General features: G+C 42.0%; 1 protein-coding gene across 1 annotated transcript in view; it reads right to left on the bottom strand.

Annotated features, from left to right (window-relative positions):
* Positions 1 to 26,193, bottom strand: part of LOC309553531 (aldo-keto reductase family 1 member D1-like) — a 55,159-nt gene that overhangs the window by 14,017 nt on the left and 14,949 nt on the right. Inside the window, exons 2-7 of the mRNA XM_082254778.1 lie at positions 25,243 to 25,410; positions 20,620 to 20,736; positions 16,256 to 16,333; positions 11,909 to 12,031; positions 9,803 to 9,912; positions 3,968 to 4,133 (exon numbers count right to left, since the gene is read on the bottom strand). Coding sequence (XP_082110904.1) covers positions 3,968 to 4,133; positions 9,803 to 9,912; positions 11,909 to 12,031; positions 16,256 to 16,333; positions 20,620 to 20,736; positions 25,243 to 25,410 — 762 coding nt within the window. The remainder of the gene's footprint in view (positions 1 to 3,967; positions 4,134 to 9,802; positions 9,913 to 11,908; positions 12,032 to 16,255; positions 16,334 to 20,619; positions 20,737 to 25,242; positions 25,411 to 26,193) is intronic.

Raw genomic sequence — 26,193 nt, 5'->3', positions numbered from 1 at the left:
GACAGAGAGAGAGAGACGGACAGAGAGAGAGAGAGACGGACAGAGAGAGAGAGAGACGGACAGAGAGAGAGAGAGACGGACAGAGAGAGAGAGACGGACAGAGAGAGAGAGACGGACAGAGAGAGAGAGAGAAAGACACAGAGAGAGAGAGAAAGACACAGAGAGAGAGACCGACAGACAGACAGAGAGAGAGAGAGACAGACAGAGAGATAGAGACAGACAGAGAGAGACAGAGAGCGAGAGAGAAAGACAGAGAGAGAGAGCGAGAGACAGACACAGACAGATCACTGTATACAATGCAGTGCATGGGCAGCAAGCAACCAGCATTTGATGTAATTTAAAATCTGCCACCCACCCAACCCATTCTACAAGCTTAGCCTGCATTATCTGACTGCATGCATGGGGGTTGTACTGTGGGTGGACACTGCTGTCCCCAATCCTGTCAGCCCATAGTAAAACCAGAAATGTGTGCAGTGAGCGCACAGTGGGCCCCATTCCCCCCTTGAGGCACATGGGCTCACGCATTGCACAAAATAATGATACACCACTAGGTTTGGGGAGATTAGTAGTTCACAAAAGTTAGACAACATTATTCTATACTTCAAACCAGGGGTATTAATTTAAAATTTACGTAGGTCTGATTAATAAAATTTTCTTCCAGCAGAGGTCCGAAACTCATATTTGTTCTGTGACTCAAATCCTTCACATCACAGTCCCCTTATTTACATCTGTGTTCTCCTTCCCCCTTCACATCACAGTCCCCTCTTTACATCGGTGTCATCAGTCCCCCTATTTACACCACCACTTCCCTTTACTTCATAGAAAGCTCACCCCCCCCCGTGTCCTCCGACCTCCTTCCCACATCAGAGCCCCGGCATGGACTGACAGCTCCACAGGGGGCATGTTATCACTGTACAGAGCCCACACCAGTCTCACACCTTCGTGAGAGGAACATTTTATGTATTTTATCTTTTCAATAATAAAACTGCATTACACCAAGAGTGCCCTTCACGCTTTTCTCCTCTCCCCCTCCTCTTGCAGCTTGGGTCTCCCAGCCCTTCTTTGGACACAGCCGCCTTGTATCTCTCTTGGAATACAGTCACCTGTTCCACCCATTTCCAGGTATCATTTATTTTAACCCTACGTCCTGGAAATTTGTATGGCCAGTACACCTGCTTATTATTCTTTTTTAGACAATACTCCTTCTTTGAATTGGTGTATTTTAGGCATTCAGAGAAGGGTAGCGCTGAGAACATTGTTTGTCTTTTGTCTCCCTTTACTTTATAGTTACATCACAGTCCCCCGTTTACATGACTGTGCTCCTGTTTACATTACAGTCTCCCCTTTAATAATACAACCCCCATTTACATGAAAGCCCTCCTTTATATTGCAGTCCCCCTCTTTTACATCACAGCCCTCCCATTTGCATCACAGTCCCCCTATTTAGATCACAGTGATCCCCTTTATATCACAGCCCAACCTACATTACAGTCTCCCCCTATACATAACAGTGCTCCTCTTTAAATTACGGCCTCCTCTTTAGAATACAACCCCCTTTATATTGCAGTCTGCATTTTACATCGCAGTTTCCCCTTTACAATACAGCTCCCTTTACATTACAGAGCCCACCTTTTTATCACAGCCCTGCTTTGCATCAAGCGTCCCCCCCCCCCTTTTACATCATAGGACCACACTTTACAATGCAGCCCCCCCCCCTTACAACATCAAGCTACCCCTCCACACGATATCCCTCCTTTACGTTACAGTACCCCCCCCCCCCCTTTATAATGCAGTGTCCCTTTACACATAGCTCCCAACTGTCCCTGATTTAGAGGGAATATCCCTGATTTGGAACAATGCCCCCCTTTCCTCATTTGTGGTCTGATCTATATACTGTAGTTGTATATAAAATGCACTATTTATCTTTCAAATAGTGTTTCCCAGTGCTATCCCCTTCATACAATTTCTAAATTGCTGCATTTGTAAATTTCAAAAGCCAGTATAAAGGAATAGTAGTGGAAAAAAGCACTTTTGGGTTTTAACTAATTATTTTTTCGTACAATTCTCCTTTAGGGGGGCATGGTAAGGGGCGTGTCCTATTCCTACAATAGTTGTCCCTCATTCCCATCTCAGAAAGCTGGGATGTTTGCTTTACACCACAGTCCCCAGCTTCACATTACAGCTTCCCTTTACAACAGCGTCCCCTTTTACATTGCACCGATTCCTACCTTACACAACAAGGCAGGAGGCAGCAGGTGCATCAGGTCTGAAAGGAGGGCGGGAGCTTTTCACGTTTCCCTGAAAACTAGTACCGTATATACTCGAGTATAAGCCGACCCAAATATAAGCCGAGACCCCTACTTTTGCCACAAAAAACTAGGAAAACTTATTGACTCGAGTATAAGCCTAGGGTGGGAAATGCTGCAGCTACTGGACCCAACTGGACCACCACGAGACACAAAACAGGGGCTGCGTGCATGGTACAGGAGATGGCGCAGGTCATAGTACAGGCATTGCACAGGTCATGGTAAGGGCATGGCACAGGTCAGGGCACAGGTGATGGTACAGGCATGGCACAGGTGAAGGTATAGGCATGGCACAGGTCATGGTACATGCATGTTACAGGTCATGGTACAGGCATGGCACAGGTCACAGTACAGGCATGGCACAGGTCATGGTACAGGCATGGCACAGGTGATGGTATAGGCATAACACAGGTGATGGTATAGGCATGGCACAGTATGTACAGGCATGGCACAGTATGTATAGGCATGGCACAGTAATTACAGGCATGGCACAGTATGTACAGGCATGGCACAGTATGTACAGGCATGGCACAGTATGTACAGGCATGGCACAGTAGGTATAGGCATGGCACAGTAATTACAGGCATGGCACAGGAGATGCAGTGCTGCGGGCATGGTACAGGAGAATGTCCTGTACCATGCCCGCAGCACTGCATGAGGAAATACAGGGGCTGCGGAGGCATCTCACTTACCTGTCGGTGAGGCGCTGTCTTCGATTTAAGACCGGCGCCGCCATACGTCACCGCAAATGCGCCACCGATGCTCGGGAAAAGCCAAACACGTTCGGCTATTTCCGGGCATGCGGCACATGCGCAGTGACCCATTTTTAAAAAGACACTCTAGCCAGTGACTCGAGTATAAGCCGAGGGGTGCATTTTCAGCATGAAAAAACATGCTGAAAAACTCGGCTTATACTTGAGTATATACGGTAGGTGATTGGTTACTAGGATCGCCCCTTGTCGTAGCTAGGCTGCTTCTGCCCCACTGTGAAGATGACAGCTACAGCTTCACAACGGGGAAAGAGGATGGGAGTGCTGGCTGGTGTGATAAAGAAGGCAGAAGACAGAAGGCATAGGAAAGAGAGGAGACACAGGCAGCTTAATGGCACGACCACGGTGGTCCGGAGTGACCTGCTGCTCGGTCTGGGCTCGGACAAGGTCCGCCATTTCCATGCCTGAAAAGTAAATTGTATTCCTGGCAGTATCAACTGGTAGTTTCTGTACTTGCTGAAATTTGTTTTAGCCAGAAAAAAACAAAAAAGAAAGAAAAACAAGTGCAGCCATTACATGTAAGGATTGGTCATCTACCCTAGATTACATTTTTGTACTTGGGTTTAAATATCCTTTAACAGCAGTTATATCAGCCTCTTTGGAAGTGCATTGTTTTCATTGAGTCAGCTGGCTCATAGACCTGTATTTTGAGAAGTAGCAGTTAAGTACAACCATCGTGCACACTACAAAACAAGAAGCAGCCTCCATGCACACATACATATATACTGTAATTGCAATCTATATTTAGAAAAAAAAATCCTATCACAGCGTGGTTTCTGCAGTTATATGCAGAAAACACTCCAAAGAACAATACAAGCTCCAGCCTGCACAGCCTTCATTTCACAAATGACAAAGCTGGTCTTTAGTTTATGAGCAGCTGTATATCCATACCTGGAAGTTTTCTCTGATCCGATCTGGATTAAAGCTCTTCGGAATGACTACCACACCTCTCTGGACATTGAATCGTAATGCAACTTGGGCAGCTGATTTGCCGTACTTTTTGCCAATGGCATTCAAGGTAGCATCTTCCAGGAGCGGCGGAGAGGAAACGTTCACCCTGCATGGATAAATAAAATAGGCTTTACTGTACGATTGGTATAATCTAGAGAGGAAGTACACTTCCTTTAAACCTTTTACCTATAGGTAAGCCTATAATAAGGATTATCTATAAGTAGTGTAAATATCTCCTAAAGGGGCACCGTTTAGGGGATATTTACATTACATGCATACAGTTAGTCAGGTTGAAAAAAGACATGTAGCTCAACCAATAAAAAAACAATAAAAAAAAAACAAAACAAAAAAAAAACCACAACCATCCCACAGACACAATTCTATACCCATAGTTGAGCCAGAGGAAGGCGTAAAACACCAGCAAAGCATGATCCAATTTATCCCTGGATCAATTTTACCTTTAAAATGTTACTACCCAGTTAGATAATGTGTATCCAAGAAAAAATCCAGGCCATTTTAAAAGCAATCTACTGGCTAGAACCACCTCTGGAGGGAATCTATTCCACATGTTTACAACTCTTACTGTGAAGAAACCTTTCTGTATTTGGAGACTAAATCTCTTTTCATCTAGACGTGCCGCCTTGTCCTATGTTATGACCTTAAAGTAATAAGTTCACTATATGGACCCCTTATTTATACATGTTGATCATATCCCCCATAAAGGCTCGTACACACTGAACGAAAATCAGATGAAATATCGTCTGATTTTTCTAGCTCTTGCTCAGCGATCATAACCATTTTTATTTGACAGTGCATAAGGTTTCTTGTCCGATCTCTTTTTTTTTATTTTTTGGGACGTTTGATCGTAGAGTGTGATTTAAGTACGTATATGTGTGAGCCCTGAGGCCACATTGGTGTATAGACTTTACATATTTCCTGTACACTGTATGAGTGGATAGAGATAGATAGAGAGAGAGAGAGTGAGAGCTCAGTTCATATTAAGTGGGGTACACACTAGTAGAAAATCTGCCGAAAATTCCCATATACGATTTTCGGCTAGTGTGTACACAACTTTCAGCAGCCGATGCCGACATTTTCAACGAAAAAAACGGAGGGACAAACATCAAAATTTTTATCGTCCGTCCCCAGTTCACCAATTTTCATTTAATGTGTATGCAGTACATCTGTGAAAGATCGGATACGAAAGACCGCGCATGATCTGAAGTTGCTGACAACCCGGAAGTCTAGAAACAAATGTCCCAAAAAAAAAAAAAATCAGACGAGAAATTTTGTGAACATTTATGCACTGTCAACTAAAAACGGTTATGAACGCTGAGCAAGAGAGAGAAAAATCGGAGGATATTTCTTCCGATATCCGTCAAGCGTGTACGGGCCTTTAGTCTCCATTCACACTAGTACGACTTGTCAGGCGACTTGGTCAGCCTGACAAGTCACGCACCGTCGCGGTCCATTGACTGCTACAGGAACCGTTCTAATAGGAGCGACACAAGTCGCTCCGACTTAGAAAAAGGGTCCTGTACTACTTCGGGGCGACCTGGATCGACTTGCATAGACATTCATTTTATGAAGTCCGTGCAAGTCGTGCCGAAGTCGCGGTGCACGCGACTTCACAGGTCGCCCCCGAAGTCGTGCCGCTTCAGTGTGAACCGGCACTTAGCGCAACGAATATAGATACGAATTATCCATTTTAGTTGTTTTCTTTATGATAAACTTCCGGGTCGTCAGTAACTTCCGATCATGCGCGCGCGGTCTTTCGTATCCGTTTTTTCACGGACGTATTGCATACACATTAAATGAAAATTGGTAGTGCTGAGGACGGACGATGAAAATTTTAGAGTTTTTTTCGTTGAAAATGTCAGAATCGGCTGCTGAAAGTTGTGTACACACTAGCCGAAAATTGTACGATCTTCCCTCGGACGGAAATTTTCTCTTATCAGTTTGGTTGCCCTTCTTTCTCCAGTTCCCCGATATCCTTTTTGAGGACTGGTGCCCATAACTGAACTGCATATTCCAGATGAGGTTTTACTAATGATTTTTACAGGGGCAAAATTATATCGCTCTCTCTGGAGTCCATGCCTCTCCTAATACAAGAAAGGACTATGCTCGCTTTGGAAACTGCAGCTTAGCATTGCATGCTATTATTAAGCTTAGGATCTACCAGAACACTCAGATCCTTCTCCGCTATGGATTTCCCCAGTTCTACTCCCCCTAGTATGTATGATGCATGCATATTCTTAGCCTCCAAGTGCATAACTTTACATTTATGAACATTAAACCTCATTTGGCACATAGTTGCCCAATGAAACAGTGCATTGAGGTCAGCTTGTAAATTGGAGACGTCCTGTAAGGAAGTTAATCCACTGCATTGCTTGGTGTCATCTGCAAGCACTGAAATTGTACTTTTTTCCCAGCCCCTATATCATTTCTAAATATAATCACGACATGACTGGTGCTTGTGCTCTGAAGGAACGGCCACCCGTGCCATTCCTTCCAAGCCCTGTGCCGTAAACAGCGGCTCCCACGCGCATTCACAGAGCCTGAGCCCACGAACCCAGAAGCAAGACAGGTGAAGATGGAAGTGACTGCAGCGCTGACATCTGGGTGCTGTGATGCATACTAGCACATTATGACTTTTTTTGTTTTTTGGCAGAATAGACATGCAAAGTCTCAATTTAGTTTTTTTTGCGCACACTGCAAGATGCTAAGAATGGAGCCAGGTGCTGTGACAAGGTACTGTCTATTCTTAATGGCAGAAGAGAAGGGACACCAAACCTGGAAGAAATCTGGAAAAATAGGAGCGAGGGTTGGGGCAGCTAAAGTGAGCCAGACCTGCCAGCACAAGAGGAGGGCACATTAGAAGGTAAGAATGTCATAATATTCAAGAAAGCTCTGCTCACTTGGACATTACGGCAAAATCCCCTAAACAGACAGATGAAGCCAACTTCAACCAACACAGAAGGTGTAAGTTCTAGGGCTGTCAGTCTCAAAGCCGATTTCCATTAAAGTATTTAAAAAACTTGTGTATTTTACAATGCAGTGCAAAACCTGCAGTGCAAAACCCGCAGAGAATAAAGAAAGATTCTAAGCAGTCCCTGAGATTCTAGTCTGGGGGACTCCATAATGGTACCTATTACTGTTAAGGCTGGAGTTTATTCTGCTTACATTTTGCCTTCCCTGGCTCCCCCGCATCAATCAGCAAATTAAAATCTTTTCAATCTCATTACATCTGTACTTCTCTATGCAATGCAGGTGGATTATGGCTGGTGGAAGGGACTGGCAGGGTACTGTACACATCACAGCACCCTTCCTTAGTACTCCTCACAAAAACCCTCAGGCTCCATTCACATTAGCGCTTCTCCAAAGTCGTAAGATTTCCAGCGTTTTTGATCCGCCTTTATACTAAATGGCTGTAAGTCACATCAAAAGCCACACCAAAGTAGTACAGGCACCTTTTCTAAGCAATTTGAACAGGTGCCATGGAAAAAAATGGGGTGGGACTTGTCATGCGACTTTGATGTCCAATGTGAATGGAGCCTCAACCCCGACGCAAGCAGTGAGCTGGATCTTGGGAGGAGTTATGCAAATATGAAATATCTTGATTACTGGATTTCAGTTTGGAGGAGTGTGCATTCCAATGTTGGCTGTTTTTGGAGAACTGAAATACCATTAATGAAAGACTAGATGATGATGATTGATGGATGATGATGAAGATGGATGGACAATCGATTGATTGATGGTGATCGATGGATGGTGATGGGTGAATAATAAATGATGATTGATGGATGATGGATGATGGATGATGGATGATGGATGATGAATGATGAATGATGAATGATGAATGATGGATGATGAATGATGAATGATGAATGATGGATGATGGATGATGGATGATGGATGATGGATGATGGATGATGGATGATGGATGATGATGAATGTCCTTCAGCGAGATAATGAGGTGGACTCTGACTTACTGCAGCTTTTAATGCACATTGTGAGAAGCTCACAGTGTGCAGTAAAATCAGAGTAAGCTATTTCATTACAGGAGAGGAGCTCTTGTACAACTGTGCAAGAGTGAAGGGAAGGCTGGAGTTCATCTTTAAAGAATCGTAAAAACGTGTACATTTTATGGTGCAACTGGAACTCCATACCCGCATAGCAGAATGCAGGATGGGGGGGAGACTCCATTACAGTAGCTATTTCTTTAAGGCTGGAGTTCCAATTTTGGGTCTCTAAATGTGTGTAGCAGGATTCCCAGCCGTTGTGCTGGATATGGGTTCCCCTGGGCCACCGGGTGCAACGAAAGTACCCTTGTGCATGCTCCCTTTAAGTGTGAGTGCTGAGACAATGATCAGTCCAGTATCTTTGGGTTTCTATGGTTTATTTGAGAACTTGGATGGGAGAAGGGAATGAGTGGGATACTCCTCCTGCTTAAAGAGGAAGTAAACCCTCCTCTACAACTTGTACCTATAGGCAAGCCTATGATACGGCTTACCTATAGGTACTGTAAATATCTCCTAAACATGTACCGTTTAGGAGATATTTACCTTACATGTCGCCAGTGACGTCACTGGCGCATGCGCTCTGAAGGAACGGCCGATCGTGCCGTTCCTTCAGAGCCCCGTGCCGTGACTGTCGGCTCCCGCGCGCGTGCGCGGGAGTGACGTCACCGCGGCTCCGGCCAATCAGATGGCCGGATGCCGCGATCCCGGAAGACGGGCGACTAGACATGTCGCCCGTCATAGAGGTGAGTGAGCGGCACGGCGGGGGCTCGTTCTGAGGTAAGTATTGCATAATGAGCTAATATGCGATGCATACTAGCTCATTATGTCTTTCTTTTGCAGGGTGTAAAAAAAAAAAAAAAAAATTATACGAGTTTACAACCTCTTTAACTATATGCACAACTTTCTAGGGACAACTGGAAAAGCTTCTTGACGCTGACTAGATGCTGGTCAACGCCGGTTGACGCTGGTTAACGCTGGCTTGCTGCCTGTTAACTCCATACTGATTTTGGACTGCTTTCTCTCTTAAAGAAGTCCTTCCATTAGCTCCCTAAGCACTCCTTGCTGAGGTAGCTACCTGTACTACTGCTGTGCTGCTAAACACTTCAGGGCCCACACCGGCACCCTCTTTCTCTCTCTTATCATCAGGGCTTCACACTGGCACCCCCTTTCTCTCTATTATCTTCAGGTTAGCTGGCTCCTGGATCCCCTTGACCTAGGCAGACCCCTGGGCAGTCCCAAGTACTCATGATACGGTTTTCCTCGAAACTTCTGCCCAGCAGCAAAACTTGGTCCACAGCACTCTGGATCCCTTTCTGCAGCCCAGCTCAACCTTTGTCCTCTAGGCCAACTGCCCAGGACACACTCACTTGCGCTGACAGGAGGAGAGACAGCCGTCACCCTCCTCCTGGGACTCTGCTTCCTGCCAAAGACCCCACATCATGTGCTCCCCTCAGACTTAGATCCTCTCCCAGGATGCTTTGCGGCAGATTCTACTCTCTGAGATGGATACAAGCCTTGGTGTACTATTGGATAGGTTTCCTCCACTGTCCAGTGAGAGTCCTCATTAAACATAGTGGGGAGACTCCCCAGACCCAACAGACACCCTGGGAAACACATGACAGCCTAACAAATTAATCAGGCCCTCCTGATATGCCGACAGGGCCACCCATATGCTTCTTCCTAGCACCTACCTAGGTGGGTGCTACATGTGGATAAAGGTGGGACTTTTTTCCCCTTGTTGACTGTCACATACCACATTGCATCGCGACATGTTCCTAGAGGACTATAGCCAACGATGACGATCTCATGTTGTTTGCAGAATTCCATTAACTTTGGCTGGGTGAAATAAGGATGGCATTCGACCTATACAAATGCAGAATAAAATTACAATTACATTCTATAGCACCAGGATGAGTGAGGCCAGCACCAATGGGCTATGTTTACAATCTGTATTTTATTGGCTACCTCTAGACACTTGTAGGTAAGAAAAGGAAGATAACTGAAGAACACATGATTTTAAGAGCTACTGAGTCGCAAGTCTCTCTGTAGCTCAATTAGTATGCTGCAATCTCATGCTTAACGGCTTTAAATTAATAGGCTGTATAATCCACAGCTAATTTTGTAAATAGAATTGAGAATGCATCTCTAAAAGCATGACCTGGTTTTGGAAGAAAGCTTAAAGTGGTTGTAATGCCTGAAGGTTTTACACTTTAAATGCACACACGGGTGCCCCTATGGAAAGCGGCTTTCCGTGGGGGCACCTGATGAAGAGAAGGGGGCTGGAGCACCGGCGTGGAACCCCAGAAGAAGAGGATCAGGGCTGCTCTGTGCAAAAGAATTGCACAGAGCAGGTAAGTATAGGCATGTTTGTTAAAAAAAAAAAAGAAGAAGAAGCTTTACAACCACTTTATCTTAAAGCCAGACTCTGGGAAATCTGAAGATTCTCTCTTGCAGTGTGGCTGCACCAGCATTTGCAAGAATTAAAGGTGGTTCTAAAGTCTAGAATGAATTCAGGTATAAAAAAACAAAAACCTTCTGAAATCAGTTATTTTGATGATTACAGCTTACTGCTAGTGAAAACCCAAAATTCAGTATTTCAGAAAATTGGAATATTACATAAGCCCAGAATTCTTTGATAGTGGCTTTCAGCTCATCTGTATTGTTGGGTCGGGTGTCTCTCATTTACCTCTTGACAATACTCCACAGATTCTCTATGGGTTTCCACTGACTATGGAAACTTCACACTGGACCTCATGCAACTTGGATTGCCTGGAGTGCCTCTCCACTCTTCCTTCAGTCTCTGGGATCTTGATTTCCAAATTAAATACAAAAAATACAAAAATTTTCCACAGTCCATGATGATTTGGGGAGCCATATCATCTGCTGGTGTTGGTCCACTGTGTTTTATCAAGTGCAAAGTCAGCGCAGCTCTCTACAAGGAAATTCTAGAGCACTTCATGTTTCCCTCTGCTGACCAGCTTTATGTAGATGCAGATTTCATTTTCCAGCAGGTCTTGGCACCTGCCCACACTGCCAAAAATACCAATTCCTAGTTTAATGATCATGGTATTACTGTGCTTGATAGGCCAGCAAACTTGCCTAACCTAAACCCTATGGAGAATCTTTGGAGTATTGTCAAGAGGAAGATGAGAGACACCCGACCCAACAATGCAGACGAGCTGAAAGCCAGTATCAAAGCAACCTGGGCTTCCATAACACCTCAGCAGTGTCAAAGGCTGATCGCCTCCATGCCACGCTGCATTGATGTAGTAATTCATGCAAAAGGAGCCCCAACCAAGTATTGAGTGCATACTATTCTGTACATGGACATACTTCTCAGTAAGCCAACATTTCTGTATTAAAAATCCTTTTTTTATTGGTCTTATGTAATATTCTAATTTTATGAGATACTGAATTTTGGGTTTTCACAAGCTGTAAGCCATAATCATCAAAATAAAAATAAAGAAATGCTTGAAATATATCACTCTATGTGTAACGCATCTATATAAACTATTTGAGTTTCACTTTTTAAATTGAATTACTGAAATAAATTAACTTTTTTTCAAATTCTTTAATAAATTAACTTTTTGAGGATATTCTAATTTTATGAGATGCACCTGTATATGTGCTCCAACTCAGGAGACTCTCAATTCATAGAGTTAGGATTGCAGCACAATGGGGTGCCATGACGTGGCTGCTGCAGCTTGTGTTTGCAAATGTGTGCAACCTAAACCCCTTGGTTTTGTTGTGAACTGTTAGATAGGGTCAACTCGGTTTGTTGCAGACTGCTAAGTGAGCAGGGAATTTTTGTTTGTTGTTTTTTGACTGACTGTTAGCTGTATATTGCCTGTGGTTTCACCTGGTTGGATGTGGGCTTGTGCTTGAGTCCCGGTTTGTTCAAGATCAGTTCTAGTTGCCTGCGGTTGAAGTTGGACACTCCAAGGGATTTGCAAAGTCCTGCATCCTTACATTCCTCCAAAGCCTGTAGAATAGACAAAATGTATTTAGCAAAATTCTATTGGCTCCAATGAAAGTACAAAACATAAAACCCTAGGGATTCCACAAAGAAAGAAAACTTTAGGCTTAAGGAGAAAACATGATGGTCTTTGGTTACTTTTTTTTTTTTTATATATATATTTCTGAAGGCTGGGTTCACACTGGTGCGATCACAGACATCGAATGTGATTCGCACCGCATTGTTGTGCACATAACATGCAATGTCTGTGTAATGTGAATTCAGCCATACAGTTTTTGTATGACTGAATTTGCATCGCATTCAGACCAAAATGGTGGACCCTTTTTTTGGTTAGCACTGGAATCAGATTGCATGGATGTTCACACCCATGCAATCAGATTCCTGACTGCTTGCAGTTTGCACTGCAATCCAATTTGGGGGGGGGGGGGGTGTCATTAACTTTACACTGACACCTACAGCAGTTCGCCGAGTGCAATGTGAACTGTCTGCGGGTGAGATGTGAATTGCACTGGTTCCCGCATCGAAAAAGTGTAAACAGAGCCTTACTGTACATATTTTCAAGCTTATAGTTTTAATAATCTGCAAAAAATCTTTGTCTTACAAATAGATATACAAAATCCATGGTACTCTGAAAAGCATGCTAAGCTTGTGAATAAGAAAGCCCAGTACTAGGTTTATGCTTTCTGGAAAACTGTTTATTCACCAGTTAAAATGCTGCTACCAACCACTCAGGTCACGGTTTTAAACAGCAGCTGGCCTTTGTCAATTGCATAACAATGGTAATTATACAACATAGAATAATCATATGTACATACTTCATTTGATTAAAACAAAATGTAAAAAATGTTATATAGAATATTTTTATCATTGAAAATAATAATTAAATAAAATATAATAAACATCACTATAGATGGCCTTTTAAGATTTCGCAGCAGACACATCTTTGAATACGAAAGGACTCAGAAGCCTATATAAAAGGCATAAATGTGGAGAAAGAGAACCCGTTGTGTTTTTTTCTTCCACCAGTGTGTCCTGTTCTGGTAGTGATACGTTGCCTTTATGATAGAACTGCACGATTCTGGATAAAATTTGATTTCTTTGCTTAAAATAACGATCACGATTCGCTCACGATTCTCGGCGTAACATCATCTTTTACATTATACAAAAAATTGGGCTAACTTTACAGTTTTGTTTTTTCATTCATTAAAGTGTATGTTTTCCCCCCAAAAAAACTGCGTTTGAAAGACTTCTGTACAAATACAGTGTCACATAAAAGATTGCAACGATATCGCCATTTTATTCTCCAGGGTCTCTGCTAAAAAAATATATATATTTAAAAAAAATATATATATATATACACAGTGGGTACGGAAAGTATTCAGACCCCCTTAAATTTTTCACTCTTTCTTATATTGCAGCCATTTGCTAAAATCATTTAAGTTCATTCTTCTTCCTCATGAATGTACACACAGCTCCCCATACTGACAGAAAAACACAGAATTGTTGACATTGTTGCAGATTTATTAAAAAAGAAAAACTGAAATATCACATGGTCCTAAGTATTCAGACCCTTTGCTCAGTATTTAGTAGAAGCCCCCTTTTGATGTAATACAGCCAGGAGTCTTTTTGGGAAAGATGCAACAAGTCTTTCACACCTGGATTTGGGGATCCTCTGCCATTCCTCCTTGCAGATCCTCTCCAGTTCTGTCAGGTTGGATGGTAAACGTTGGTGGACAGCCATTTTTAGGTCTCTCCAGAGATGCTCAATTGGGTTTAAGTCAGGGCTCTGGCTGGGCCATTCAAGAACAGTCACGGAGTTGTTGTTAAGCCACTCCTTCGTTATTTTAGCTGTGTGCTTAGGGTCATTGTCTTGTTGGAAGGTAAACCTTTGGCCCAGTCTGAGGTCCAGAGCACTCTGGAGAAGGTTTTTGTCCAGGATATCCCTGTACTTGGCCGCATTCATCTTTCCCTCGATTGCAACCAGTCGTCCTGTCCCTGCAGCTGAAAAACACCCCCACAGCATGATGCTGCCACCACCATGCTTCACTGTTGGGACTGTATTGGACAGGTGATGAGCAGTGCCTGGTTTTCTCCACACATACCGCTTAGAATTAAGGCCAAAAAGTTATATTTTGGTCTCATCAGACCAGAGAATCTTATTTCTCACCATCTTGGAGTCCTTCAGGTGTTTTTTTAGCAAACTCCATGCGGGCTTTCATGTGTCTTACACTGAGGAGAGGCTTCCGTCGGGCCACTCTGCCATAAAGCCCCGACTGGTGGAGGGCTGCAGTGATGGTTGACTTTCTACAACTTTCTCCCATCTCCTGACTGCATCTCTGGAGCTCAGCCACAGTGATCTTTGGGTTCTTCTTTACCTCTCTCACCAAGGCTCTTCTCCCCCGATAGCTCAGTTTGGCCGGATGGCCAGCTCTAGGAAGGGTTCTGGTCGTCCCAAACGTCTTCCATTTGAGGATTATGGAGGCCACTGTGCTCTTAGGAACCTTAAGTGCAGCAGAAATCTTTTTGTAACCTTGGCCAGATCTGTGCCTTGCCACAATTCTGTCTCTGAGCTCTTCAGGCAGTTCCTTTGACCTCATGATTCTCATTTGCTCTGACATGCATTGTGATCTGGAAGGTCTTATATAGACAGGTGTGTGGCTTTCCTAATCAAGTCCAATCAGTATAATCAAACACAGCTGGACTCAAAATGAAGGTGTAGAACCATCTCAAGGATGATCAGAAGAAATGGAAAGCACCTGAGTTAAATATATGAGTGTCACAGCAAAGGGTCTGAATACTTAGGACCATGTGATATTTCAGTTTTTCTTTTTTAATAAATCTGAAACAATGTCAACAATTCTGTGTTTTTCTGTCAGTATGGGGTGCTATGTGTACATTCATGAGGAAGAAGAATGAACTTAAATGATTTTAGCAAATGGCTGCAATATAACAAAGAGTGAAAAATTTAAGGGGGTCTGAATACTTTCCGTACCCACTGTATGTATATATATATATATATATATATATATATATATATATATATATATATATATATGGGTCCCAAGTAATTTTCTAGCAATTAATACTGATAATAAACTTGTAAGCAACAAGTGTCAGAAAAAGACTTAGTCTTTAAGAGGTTAAACTGCCCTCACTTACAGACAGAAGTTCAGTCCCGGTTCACATATATGTGATGACAGACATTGCATTTGATTCGCCGCAAATCACATGCGATGTCTGTGCGATGCAAATTCAGCCATACAGATTGTGTGGCTGAATTCGCATGGGATTCGGACACAACTCGCATAAGACCCTTTTTTGGGTCCGCACCAGAATCAGATCGCATGGGTTTTCACACCTATACGATCCGATTCACTTCCAAACTCACAGTTCGCACTGTGATGTGCGAACTGATCTGGGGGTGTCGTTAACTTTGCATTGACACCCCCAGTGATTCGCATAGGACAGTGTGGACTGCCTGCAAGTTGAATGCGATGCGGGAACCCGCAGTGGATTTGCAGGGTTCCCGCAACTCATATGTGTGAACCGGGACTTATTGCTTTGATCTAAAAGATAGAAATTATACATTGTAAAGCATTGTGTTTATAGTTATCTAGCAGCCTTAATTTTGATAAACATTTGAGGGGCTCTTTTTTTTTTGACAGCTGTGAGTGAGCAGAGAATGGCTCTGTAAAGCCCTGTACACACGTACCGATCGTCGGCTGAACGATCGGCCGTCTTTTGTCCAGGGCTGTCGTGTCTGTTGAAAACTGCAAAAGACTGCACATGAATTTTGTCGGCCAACAGCAGCCGACTGCAGAAGTGATGTCATGTGATGGTTAACTTTCCGTGTGTTTTGTCTTTTCTGAGCATGCCCAGTCTTGCAAATCTGCTGTCTGTCGGCCGAATTCTGTACTGACTGGCGAACAATCGGCCGTTCTGGTGTTGGGCTACAAAAATTTTAAAGCATGCACATCAGATTCTTTTCGGCCAAAAGTGCGCTGTCGGCTGTCGGAAGCATCATACTAACAAGCCTACAATCGGCCGATCGGTCGTCGGTCGAATCTTTACGGCCGACAATCGGTACGTGTGTACGGGCCTTAAGAATCGAGAACATGTCGTTTTAAGATCGTGAAGTGGGATTTTTTAAAGGTTAATCGTGCAGCTCTACTTTATGGTGGAGAGTATGTCCACGTCTTCAATCAATTCCACAAGTTTCCAAAGCCTTACCTCCCATGTAGCACAGAGGTCTGTCTCGTGGTAAAGAAATTTTCCATTTTCATCCCTTGGGTAGATTTCATCCCCTGGCTAAAAAAAAAATAAAAAATATAAAATATAAAAATATTATATATATACAAAAAAATATAAAAAATATATACAAAAATAAAGCAGACATCATATGAAGCCATAACTCCAGCATTCGTCAGCTGGTTAAATGTCCTCACTATTACTCTTAAGATCCCAGAGGACCCCATAGACATACATTGATCTATTGTGACAGGCAATTGGGCATTACAATTTGGACTCAGCTGCTTCCTGCTGAATCAGCCGAATTTCTATCCATGTGAGACTTGCTCAAAAAGGGTACCTTTGGGTTTTCCCTAAAGTTCAGCTTTAAAGTGGTATATAACCCAAAATGTAATATATAGCAGCTTACCAATCATTAGACATGGTGCCTGGGCTAGGTTTTTTTTTTTTTAAGGCTTTTTTCCCTCTGTCTTTATCTGGGGATCTGGCCAGTAACACACCTCCTGTATAAGTGTCCCCCCACTCTGGAGGGGAGGGGAGTAGTAGATGTACTAGCAGAATTATTTATACTAACAAATGAAAGCCAAACTCCTGCAACAATTTCAAATGGTTTGTTTCATCCCTGTAGCTGATACATCTGCAAGAGAGCTTGTTCTTTAGAAAAACAGACTTACCGGCCAGATCACCATATGAAAAAAGAAAGAAAGAATATGCAGCCATCACATCTAAGAGTTGTTAAGCTTCAATATAATAAATAATTGCTTTTGGGTTGAATACCTTTATAGGCAGTGCAAGTACCTCAATTTGACCTGGTATCAGACCCTTGCAGTCAATGTACAGCAAAGCTCAGACTAGGGAGGGAGAATCAGCACAAGGAGTTAATCAATGGTGCTGCAGTGCAAGTAACATGCTGGGAGGAGGAGAAACTCATGTTCTGCCTCTCATTTCATGGTCCATTAACAGGCTAGGAGAGAAACAAGTAAGTAATAATGAACTGCAACAAAGAAAAATTAGGTCTCCAGCCTTGTCAGACATGTTGTGTGAAAACAATGTACACAATAATGTTGATTTACTAAAGGCAAATAAACTGTGCACACTGCAATGTAAATGAGGTTGAAGTTCACTTTGCAAAGAATACCCAATTAAATGCAAAGAAAATAAAAAACTGCATTTTTGTTTGCACATGATTAGATGATGGAAGTCAGCAGAGCTTCCCCTCATTTATTAAACTCACTTTTGAGTTATAGATGCACCGTATATATTAAAGTGCAGAATATGTTTTTTGAAAAAAAAAAAGCTTTTCATTTTTCTTATTAAAAACACTGTTTGTGGGGAAAAAAAAAAAACTTAAACTATTAATGTCATGAAGTTTAGGGCCCTTTCACATGGGGCCGTACTCTGATTAAAGTGTTTGTTACCCCAAAACTTACTATTCCTGATATGTTCCTGCTCTACTACGTACTTGTATAAGAAAGTATTATATTCTCTTTGTATTGCTTCCTTTATGTGAAATCCCCGGTAATCCTGCCAGTCCTTTTGCTTTCCTATTTTAAAAAAAAAAAAATGACCACACTAGGCAGGAGAGCACACCTGGTCAGTTCTATAGCTGTGCTGGGAACTCAGTGTGCTCTCCTCCAATAATAAGACTTGTCCTGACACGCCCCCACTGCACAGCCACTCACTGGGAAGCTCAGTGTACTGCTGCTTCTCCGTCCTCAGCTCTCATGCAGCTGGGAACAGAGGGAATGTAATTACTTGAAAAAAAAAAGGTATTTATAATGTATTATTTTATCTATACAAAAAGGTTTTGCCTTTCATTTCTATTTTAAACTGAATGGGTTGTTTTAACAAGGTGATCATTTAAAATAATCACTTTAACTTTGGTTTGCTCAGCAGAGGATATGACTGTTGATCCCCTGCTGAGCTGAGCAGAGCGACTGTTTTGACAGACCCGTGTAACTCCATTTATGCTGGATTGGAGATCCTGTGTTTTAAAAAGATAGATTCAAATTTTGTTTTTTAACGTTTTATGCATGTTAAGTTATATGGTGCAGCTTTATCTCACCCATTACAAAATGTAGATTACTTTCCAATATAAAATCTAGTCTGGACCAACTGAGCAAAACAAGATTTGCCATTACGGCCCCCTTCACAAGAGCATGTAGTCTATAGCCATCTGTCAGTTTTTCGGACAGGTCCAGACTGAACTACAATGTATATGTCTATGGGTGTAAATGGATAATCATCCGTTTACATCCGCCTACATCCATCTCTGTTCAAGTCATTTTATTTTTTTTATGAAACAGCCAATGTCTGTTAAAATGGAACAGAACGAAAATAAACGGATGCCACCCGTTTACATCTGTTCCATTTAGGTCCGTTTTTAGGCAGGAAACTATTTGTTTATACTTTTGTCCCCTCTGATTGGTCTCAGCAATAACTACAAGAAAATGTATGCAAAAACAGAAGTAAACTGAATTTATATTTTCTTTGAAAAAAAAAAAAAACATGACTGAACTGATGAGGTCCTTGTGAAAAGGGACCTAAAGAACTGGTTCACCTCTAGATAAAAAAAAAACTGTGCATTTTTGACTGAAGTTGGGTAATGCCCTTGCTATAGGCGTAAGGCTATTTACATATCTTCTGAAGCCTGATTGAAATACTCTCAGAGATGGCATCATCCCATCCTGCCTTGTTGCTAGGATACCGCCAGGATGCTCCCAGCTGTTATTGCTCACCCACATCATAGGAGCGAGCTCTCAAACGAATCCACTAACTCCTCTGTCAAAGCATCAGTGAGCTCCAAGTTACTGTGACAGGGGAGAGAGCGCACATGAAGTGGGTTTAAATTGACTGGCAATATCATAGCAACGTCCAAGAACACAGGACAGGATGGTACAGTCTCTGGGTGTTTCTGCAGTCAGGGTTCAAGAGGTACATAAATTGCCTGCACATTTAGCAAGGACAATATTTTTTATCTTTGGTCAAAGCTGCACAGTTGGTTTTTATCTACAGGCATGCCTTACCTGCATAGGCAGTTTTTTGGTAAAGGTGAACGTGACGGTATACCGTTACTGGGAATGAAAGACAGACACTATATGTGGGGCCCTCGGGAACTATATGAAGATGGATTGGTTTGACCTTTTCAGGCTGCTTGTAGGAGTTTATCTCATAGACCTTCGCTAGATAGTTTGAGGTGGGGTTTGTTATTGATAAGTGCCTGTATCCCATTGTTCTATTGTTTCTGTCTGCCTTGAGATCAACCTTTTATGGGATGTATATGTGTATTAGCTGTTAAAGGGGAGGGGGGATTCTCCCAGAGTGTATATCTCTTTGCGCCTGTGTTTGAATAAACAGTTTTATGCTTCTTTTCAACCTACACTGATGTCTCAACAAATGACTGGGTGGGCTAAGGGATCTTGGATCATGCTGGTATCAGGCAAGGGAAGCTTATACAGCGGACATACAGTGAACGAACCCTTACCGAGAACTATGAGAACTAGAAGGCCAGGAACCACTGCAAGTCCAACCCTGAGTAAAGAGAGCGGAACCTCTCTGAAAGGCATCGATTGACAGCTGCAGGTCTCCCATGCAGTGATGCATCCCAACTCATGAGCTCGCTCGTCAAAAGCAGGCAATGTCTTACCAGCAAATAGACATGATGTAAATTCTGAAATTTAGCTCAATTTGGACTAGTTGCTAGAGGATTTCTATTAGGCTTCTTGCACACTGTAGCATAAAAAAGCTCAGTACAGCTTTTTTTTGTTACTGAGCTAAAATATAGCCCATTAATTGTAATATGCTTATGCACACAGGCGCACAAACAAGCGCCGTGCATTCTTCAGTAGAGAAAAAAAAAAAAAAAAAAATTAGCTTTTTTGGTAATTTATGCCTAATGTGCGCAAATGTGCACAAATGTGTGCAATTGCCCTTTTACATATTGTGCAGAACAGAACGCGAGAATATTTTTTTTTTTTTCCGCATTTGTGCACAAATGCGCGCAAATACATACAAAAAATAAAACGTCTGAAAAAGTAGATGCTCAAACAGGAGTATCATGCGCAAGAGGCCTTAAAGAATCATTATGATTGTTTTGTACCAATGTAACAAACGCTTCCATTTAGACAGGAAACCAATCTTTGTGGATACATTGTGTATATGGTTTATCATCCTGTAAACATTCTGTTCTTTCCTGGTGATCGCAGCTGTCTCATTTGATTTAGATTATAAATACAAATCCTTTGGCAGATAAGACCGTGCCCATACATATTTAATCTGTGTGTTTAGCTGTTTGTCTGGAGTTCAGTTTTATGTGCTACTATAAATACAAATGTCTTTGAGGATACCTTAAAGGCCATTGGCAATTCGATAATATATAAATCTACGTAATCCAATCCCAAGGTCTCCAGGGTCTTCTCTAAAGTTGGACGAACACGCTCTGGTGGGTGACATGTATTCCACAACTGAAAAAGATTTTAAAAAAGGCACATCATTTTTAGATTACCAAAAAATGTCTGCATGAAGTTTGTAAGTGCAACTTCTCACTCAGTGTTAGCAAATGTTTATAGCTGATGGGCCTGTATTTTCACCTGAGCAACTGGTATTCCCAGATCAACAGGTTACTAACCAAAGGAGCAGCACAGTGGATTAGTGGATAGCACATCTGCCTTGCATTACTGGGTTCCTCGGTTCAAATTAGGTCATCAGAAAAAAACATGCATACATGGAAGGAGCACCAGACCAAAAAGTAAAATAGTCCAATTTAATTTATTGGCATTGTGCTAAAAGACAACCAACATTTTTCAGGGGTCAAAGGAACTCTCTCTTCATCATGACTTCAGTTAAAAATAAAAACCTTGCATGGATGCAAAAAAAAGTTTTTTCTAGGTGAATCTGTGCAGGGAAGTGAATTGCTGGATTAGAAGAATTAAGCTGGCCATAGATGGTTCAAAAATTGGCCAGTTAAGCAGGGACCAGCCAAGATTCCAACCATGTATGGGCAGACTGACTGTACCCAAGTTGATCCATCAGTCAACTTGGGTACAACCAGCCTGTTGGGTTTTCCACGTGATAGCAATCACCGTGTGTTCTTCTGGCCAGGAAGGACGGCTCCCCCACCAGGATAACACAATAGCTCCATGGGAAGGATTCCCCCAATCAAACAATTTTATTTTGTTGCAGGAAAGAAAATTGCTCTATCTATGGCCCTGCTTTACTTGCCAGCAGTATCTGCATAAGCAATCAAGATAAGACATAGGATAATGAGCTCCACTTGGTTGCCTTTTTTATGTCATTGGAGTAAAATTCTGGTCAGGTCAGCAAATGCATAGAGTTAGCATGTTCTCCTAGTGCTTGGCTTGCATTTCCTTCAACACTTCAAAGACATGCTGGTAGGCTAATAGGTGTGTGTGTGTGTGTGTGTGTGTATGTATGTGAGATAGGGGACCTAGATTGTAAGTTCCATGAGGGCAGGGACTAATATGAATGCACAATATGCAAAGTGCTGTGTAAATTGTTAGCACTATTTAAATGCCCAACTGCAGCCAAAATGTTATTTTATTTCATTTTAAGTGGAGTGGGGAAGAATTAGGACCTCTGTCAATATTTTACCGCCATCTGTGTCCCTATGATGGCGCCATTCCTCTGGAGAGACTGCAGACAAAGGCATTGTCAGGGAAAGTATTGTAATTTCTGTGATAAGGTAATAAATACCTGGAAGTGTCAAGCCGGCCATAGACAGTGCAAACTTATTTCCTGCAACCATGGGATTCCCCCATCAGCAAAAAGAGTGTGCCGAAAAGGGAGTCCATCCTGCCCAGCAGTTGTGTGCTCCTGGCAGGTGGGTGGGGGAAGCTGTCCCCGCTTGGAGAAGACAGTGATTATTGCTAGCAAGTATAGTAGCCGCTAGCAATAATCGCAAGTGAATCCGGCAGGCTGGCTGTACCCAAGTTGATAGTTCGTTCTGCCTGTGGCCGGCTATGTTAGTGCCTTACAATAAAGTCGACCATAGACAGTTCGAACCTTGGCTGGTTCAGCAGGGACCGGCAAAGATTCAAAACATGTATGGGCAGGCTGATTGTACCAAAGTTGATTGATCAACTTGGGTACAACTAGCATAATGGATTTTTCATGAGATTATTGCCAGAGGCTATGGCCACTAGTAATAATTACAGTGTGTTCCTCCACCCGCTGGAAGAACACAATAGCTCTGCCGGAGGGATTTCTGCATCAGCACAATCTGTGGCCGCAGGAAAGAAAATCATATCATCTATGGCTGGCTTTGCACATTACTCAGAATGCATGCACTTAACCTGAAAAAATATATCTAATGCTAGGCCTACTTTATTATATAATAGTGTTCCTTTAAATCCTCTAAGGCCCTGTTAATTGAAGAGTATAATATTATGTCAGTGAGACTGGAACAAAACTGAGTTTTTTTGGAAGAACATTGTATATAAGCTTCACAGTTATTTCTGTGTGTGGACAGAAGCCAAGGAACAGAGCCAGGACAAATCTGGTGGGTCCTGAAGTTCCTGGAAGTGAAGAAGAACCTGCCATTGACTGGAGGGACCCGCCAGGAAAGAACTGACATACTCCGTGTACATTTTAAACAAGCCGAGACAACTATCTACTGACGCTAGAAGTTCTACGGAGAATATTAGATTACCCATCCATTCCCTGGAACATCTAAAGCTTTCAAAATACCAGAAGTCCTTCCTGAATGAAAGAGAATTTCTCTCAGCCAAGAACAAATTTATTTTAGTATTTTAGGATACTAATGAGTTGGATGAAGAGAACATCTCCCCTGTGTTGCACTGAATTGTAAATAAAGGAAAAAGCTACAAAGTAGCTGTACATGGAGTACATGGATATTGGCCCAAGGGAGCTCCATGTAATTCCTTAAAGTGGACCTGTCATTTTTTTCATGTCAAGAGCATACATGCTAATTAACATGTAAGTATCACTGCCAGGGATAGATAGATAGATAGATAGATAGATAGATAGATAGATAGATAGATAGATAGATAGATAGATAGATAGATAGATAGATAGATAGATAGATAGATAGATAGATAGATAATGGACAAAGATCACCGGCTGTAGCTTCTCAGGTTGTGACTTGTTATAGAGCTGTAATGTTACAGTCTAATCACCGGGGCAAAGGAAACTGTGGAAATGTACATCATAGAAGCCTAGGCAAAGTCCCTAACCAGAGTTTAAAGATGAAAAATGAAGAGCTGTGTGTGGCAACTCCAACCATGAATGTATCATAGCTGTGATTGTTGGGGCAAGGCACAGACACAGCATGCCACCCACTGAATACAAATGACCTTGAAGGAGACTGGGCACAGACAACAAATTGCTCTTGGGGTCTGCTAAAGAGATCACTGGCATATAATAACCCTGTTCCACATCAATAGGTTTTATAGATAGATCTACACATTTCGCTAATTAGAAACAACAGTGTAGCAATGGTGGAAGAGGGGAGCATAATGGGGAATGTACTTCTACTGGAACATTTGACCAGTGGGCATGGATGTTTTTATAAAGAACTTAATTGCATTGGGTAGAACTTTATCTCCAGCCAGGATTCAATAACAAAAATGTCCCACACACCAGTAACACACTGAGTGTTTTTGTTTGGCTGAGTTGTCATAGTCAACAGCCAAAGGGAGTTCTCCATACACAATTATTGGTAAAGCTTTGTGAAAATCTCCTACATGAGTTTGCTTGACACTACATTCTAAAATCATCAGTTTTATAATAAAAAGTGTTGAACTCTCACTGCCATTCCTCTTTTGGCAATAGCAGCCTCCACTCCATTAGAAAGACCTTCCAGGATATTGGGAATTTGTGCCCATTTAGCCAAAAGAACATTTGTGAGGTCAGAGATAGATGAGTGAAAAGACCTGGCTGCATTACAATTCTTCCCAAAAGTGTTCAGTAGGATTGAGGTTAGGGCTGTGTACAGAACACTCAAGTTCCTCCATACCAAACTGGTCAAACCATGGAGCGGGATTTGTGCAAAGGGGCACAGTCATAATGAAACAGAAAAAAACGGGATTCCCCAAACTGTTACCACAGAGTTGGAAAAGCACAATTTTTTAAAATGTCTTTGTATACTGAATTACCAGAATCATTCACCGAAAGCAAATCAGTCATTTGGAGAGGTCTTCACAAATTTTTTGCCATTTGGGTTGATATGTTGATCAAGTGTACCCCAACCAGAGGCCATATAATGAATATTCATATAGAGAAAGTGCAGAGTACCAAGATCCTATATCTTGTAAATGTTTGAAGACTGGGAAAGGGTTAGCAGTTTCTCGCCTAGAAAGCCTAGCTTAGTCTGTCAAAGCTGTAGTAGAGGGGAGGGAAAATCTGCCCATTAGGATCTCAAAGAGCAACAAAAGCAGTGGAGAGAACTGCCTAGCATAGCTCACAAAAACAACATTCTCCTAAAATACAAAAATACTTTAATGGTGTCAATAACTACTTTCCTGGAACATGCTCAATAATTTTCTATTTTCCAGGAACATATTCAGTATTTTCTACTTTCCAGGAACATATTCAGTAATTTTCATTTTATTCCCATGTGGCAATTACTCAGAATATCATAGCTAAGCAGGTCTAAATCAGGAAAAACTTTAGCTCCCTTGGTACTATAGAAATATATTTGCTTTGCCTCTGCATAAGCTGAGCTATGCAGTCCATCAGGTGCAGCACAGATAAAGGGGGTTGGCACATTGCATGTAACAAGGTAGGCAAATGAGGTCTTTGTTAAGCCGTAATACAACATTATTAGGATGATGAGGACATATAGGTCCTTCTTCAAGCCATGATTCTATCCTATTTAGTTGACCCCTTACTGGCGATTATTCGCTTTTGAATTACCTACTTGAATGAGTCAGGTATACCTTTTCAGATGCTGTATCTACAACACAGATGATCCTACTGAATCTTGCACTTACTTTCCCGCAGTAAAAGATATCCTCTCTTTTAATCTTGCCCTCTGCGATCTTCTCACGGATAGCCTGTCCCACCTCATGCTCATTATAATAGACATAGGCCCCATCAATATGTCGGTATCCGATATCTATAGCCAATTTAACTGATTCCAAACAGGTTCCTTTTGGGGTCTGAAAGAGAAAAAGAGATGTGTCATCAAAGGGGTAAGTACATAAGACTGGATACTATACTAGGGGTGGCTGGCAGAATTCATTCATGGCAATATTAGCCAAACTTTGCAAAGAATACCCAATCAAATGCAAGGAGAAAACAAAAAAAAAAAACACAATAATAATATTAATGATGAAAGTCAGCAGAGCGTCCCCTCATTTACTAAGCTCTGGAGCAAATTCCCATGCAAAGTGCATAGTCTATTTTGCAATGAGCCGATATGGTTGTATACAGTCACAAATTATATATAAAAAAAATACATTCAATTATCAGTATTAAAAGGAGGGTCCCAGTGACAATGGTTAACAAGACCGGTAGTAAGGGTAAATTTTCCCAGGTGAGACAGCAATAAAAACTGGACCAGGGTTCTAATCTTTCCACACTTTATCCAAAACTATAAAGAAAGATTAAACTTTATAAATACTTTAGGGTGCTCTCTTTCATGTGCACGTATACAAAACATTAAAGACTTATTCACACCTGTACGCTGTGGCAACATGCATTAAAAGATACATGATAATGCACACTGCCACAACACATGGGAAGTCGCTTGCTCTATGTGCGTTGCATTGTGGTGCCATCTGTTATGAATGACACCGCAAAGTGTTGTACAGTAGAACACAATGTAGTTTGCCACAACATATATACTAGGCTTTGTTGCATTTTGAAAAAATATTTATGCACATTTATCCATTTTGGGGTGTTTGAATTCCAATGGCCTTAATGCAATGAATGGGTTAGCA

This window comes from Pelophylax lessonae, assembly GCF_965119305.1.
Source record: "Pelophylax lessonae genome assembly, chromosome: 4".
Classification (NCBI taxonomy): domain Eukaryota; kingdom Metazoa; phylum Chordata; class Amphibia; order Anura; family Ranidae; genus Pelophylax; species Pelophylax lessonae.
This window is presented reverse-complemented; position numbering and strand designations above follow the sequence as displayed.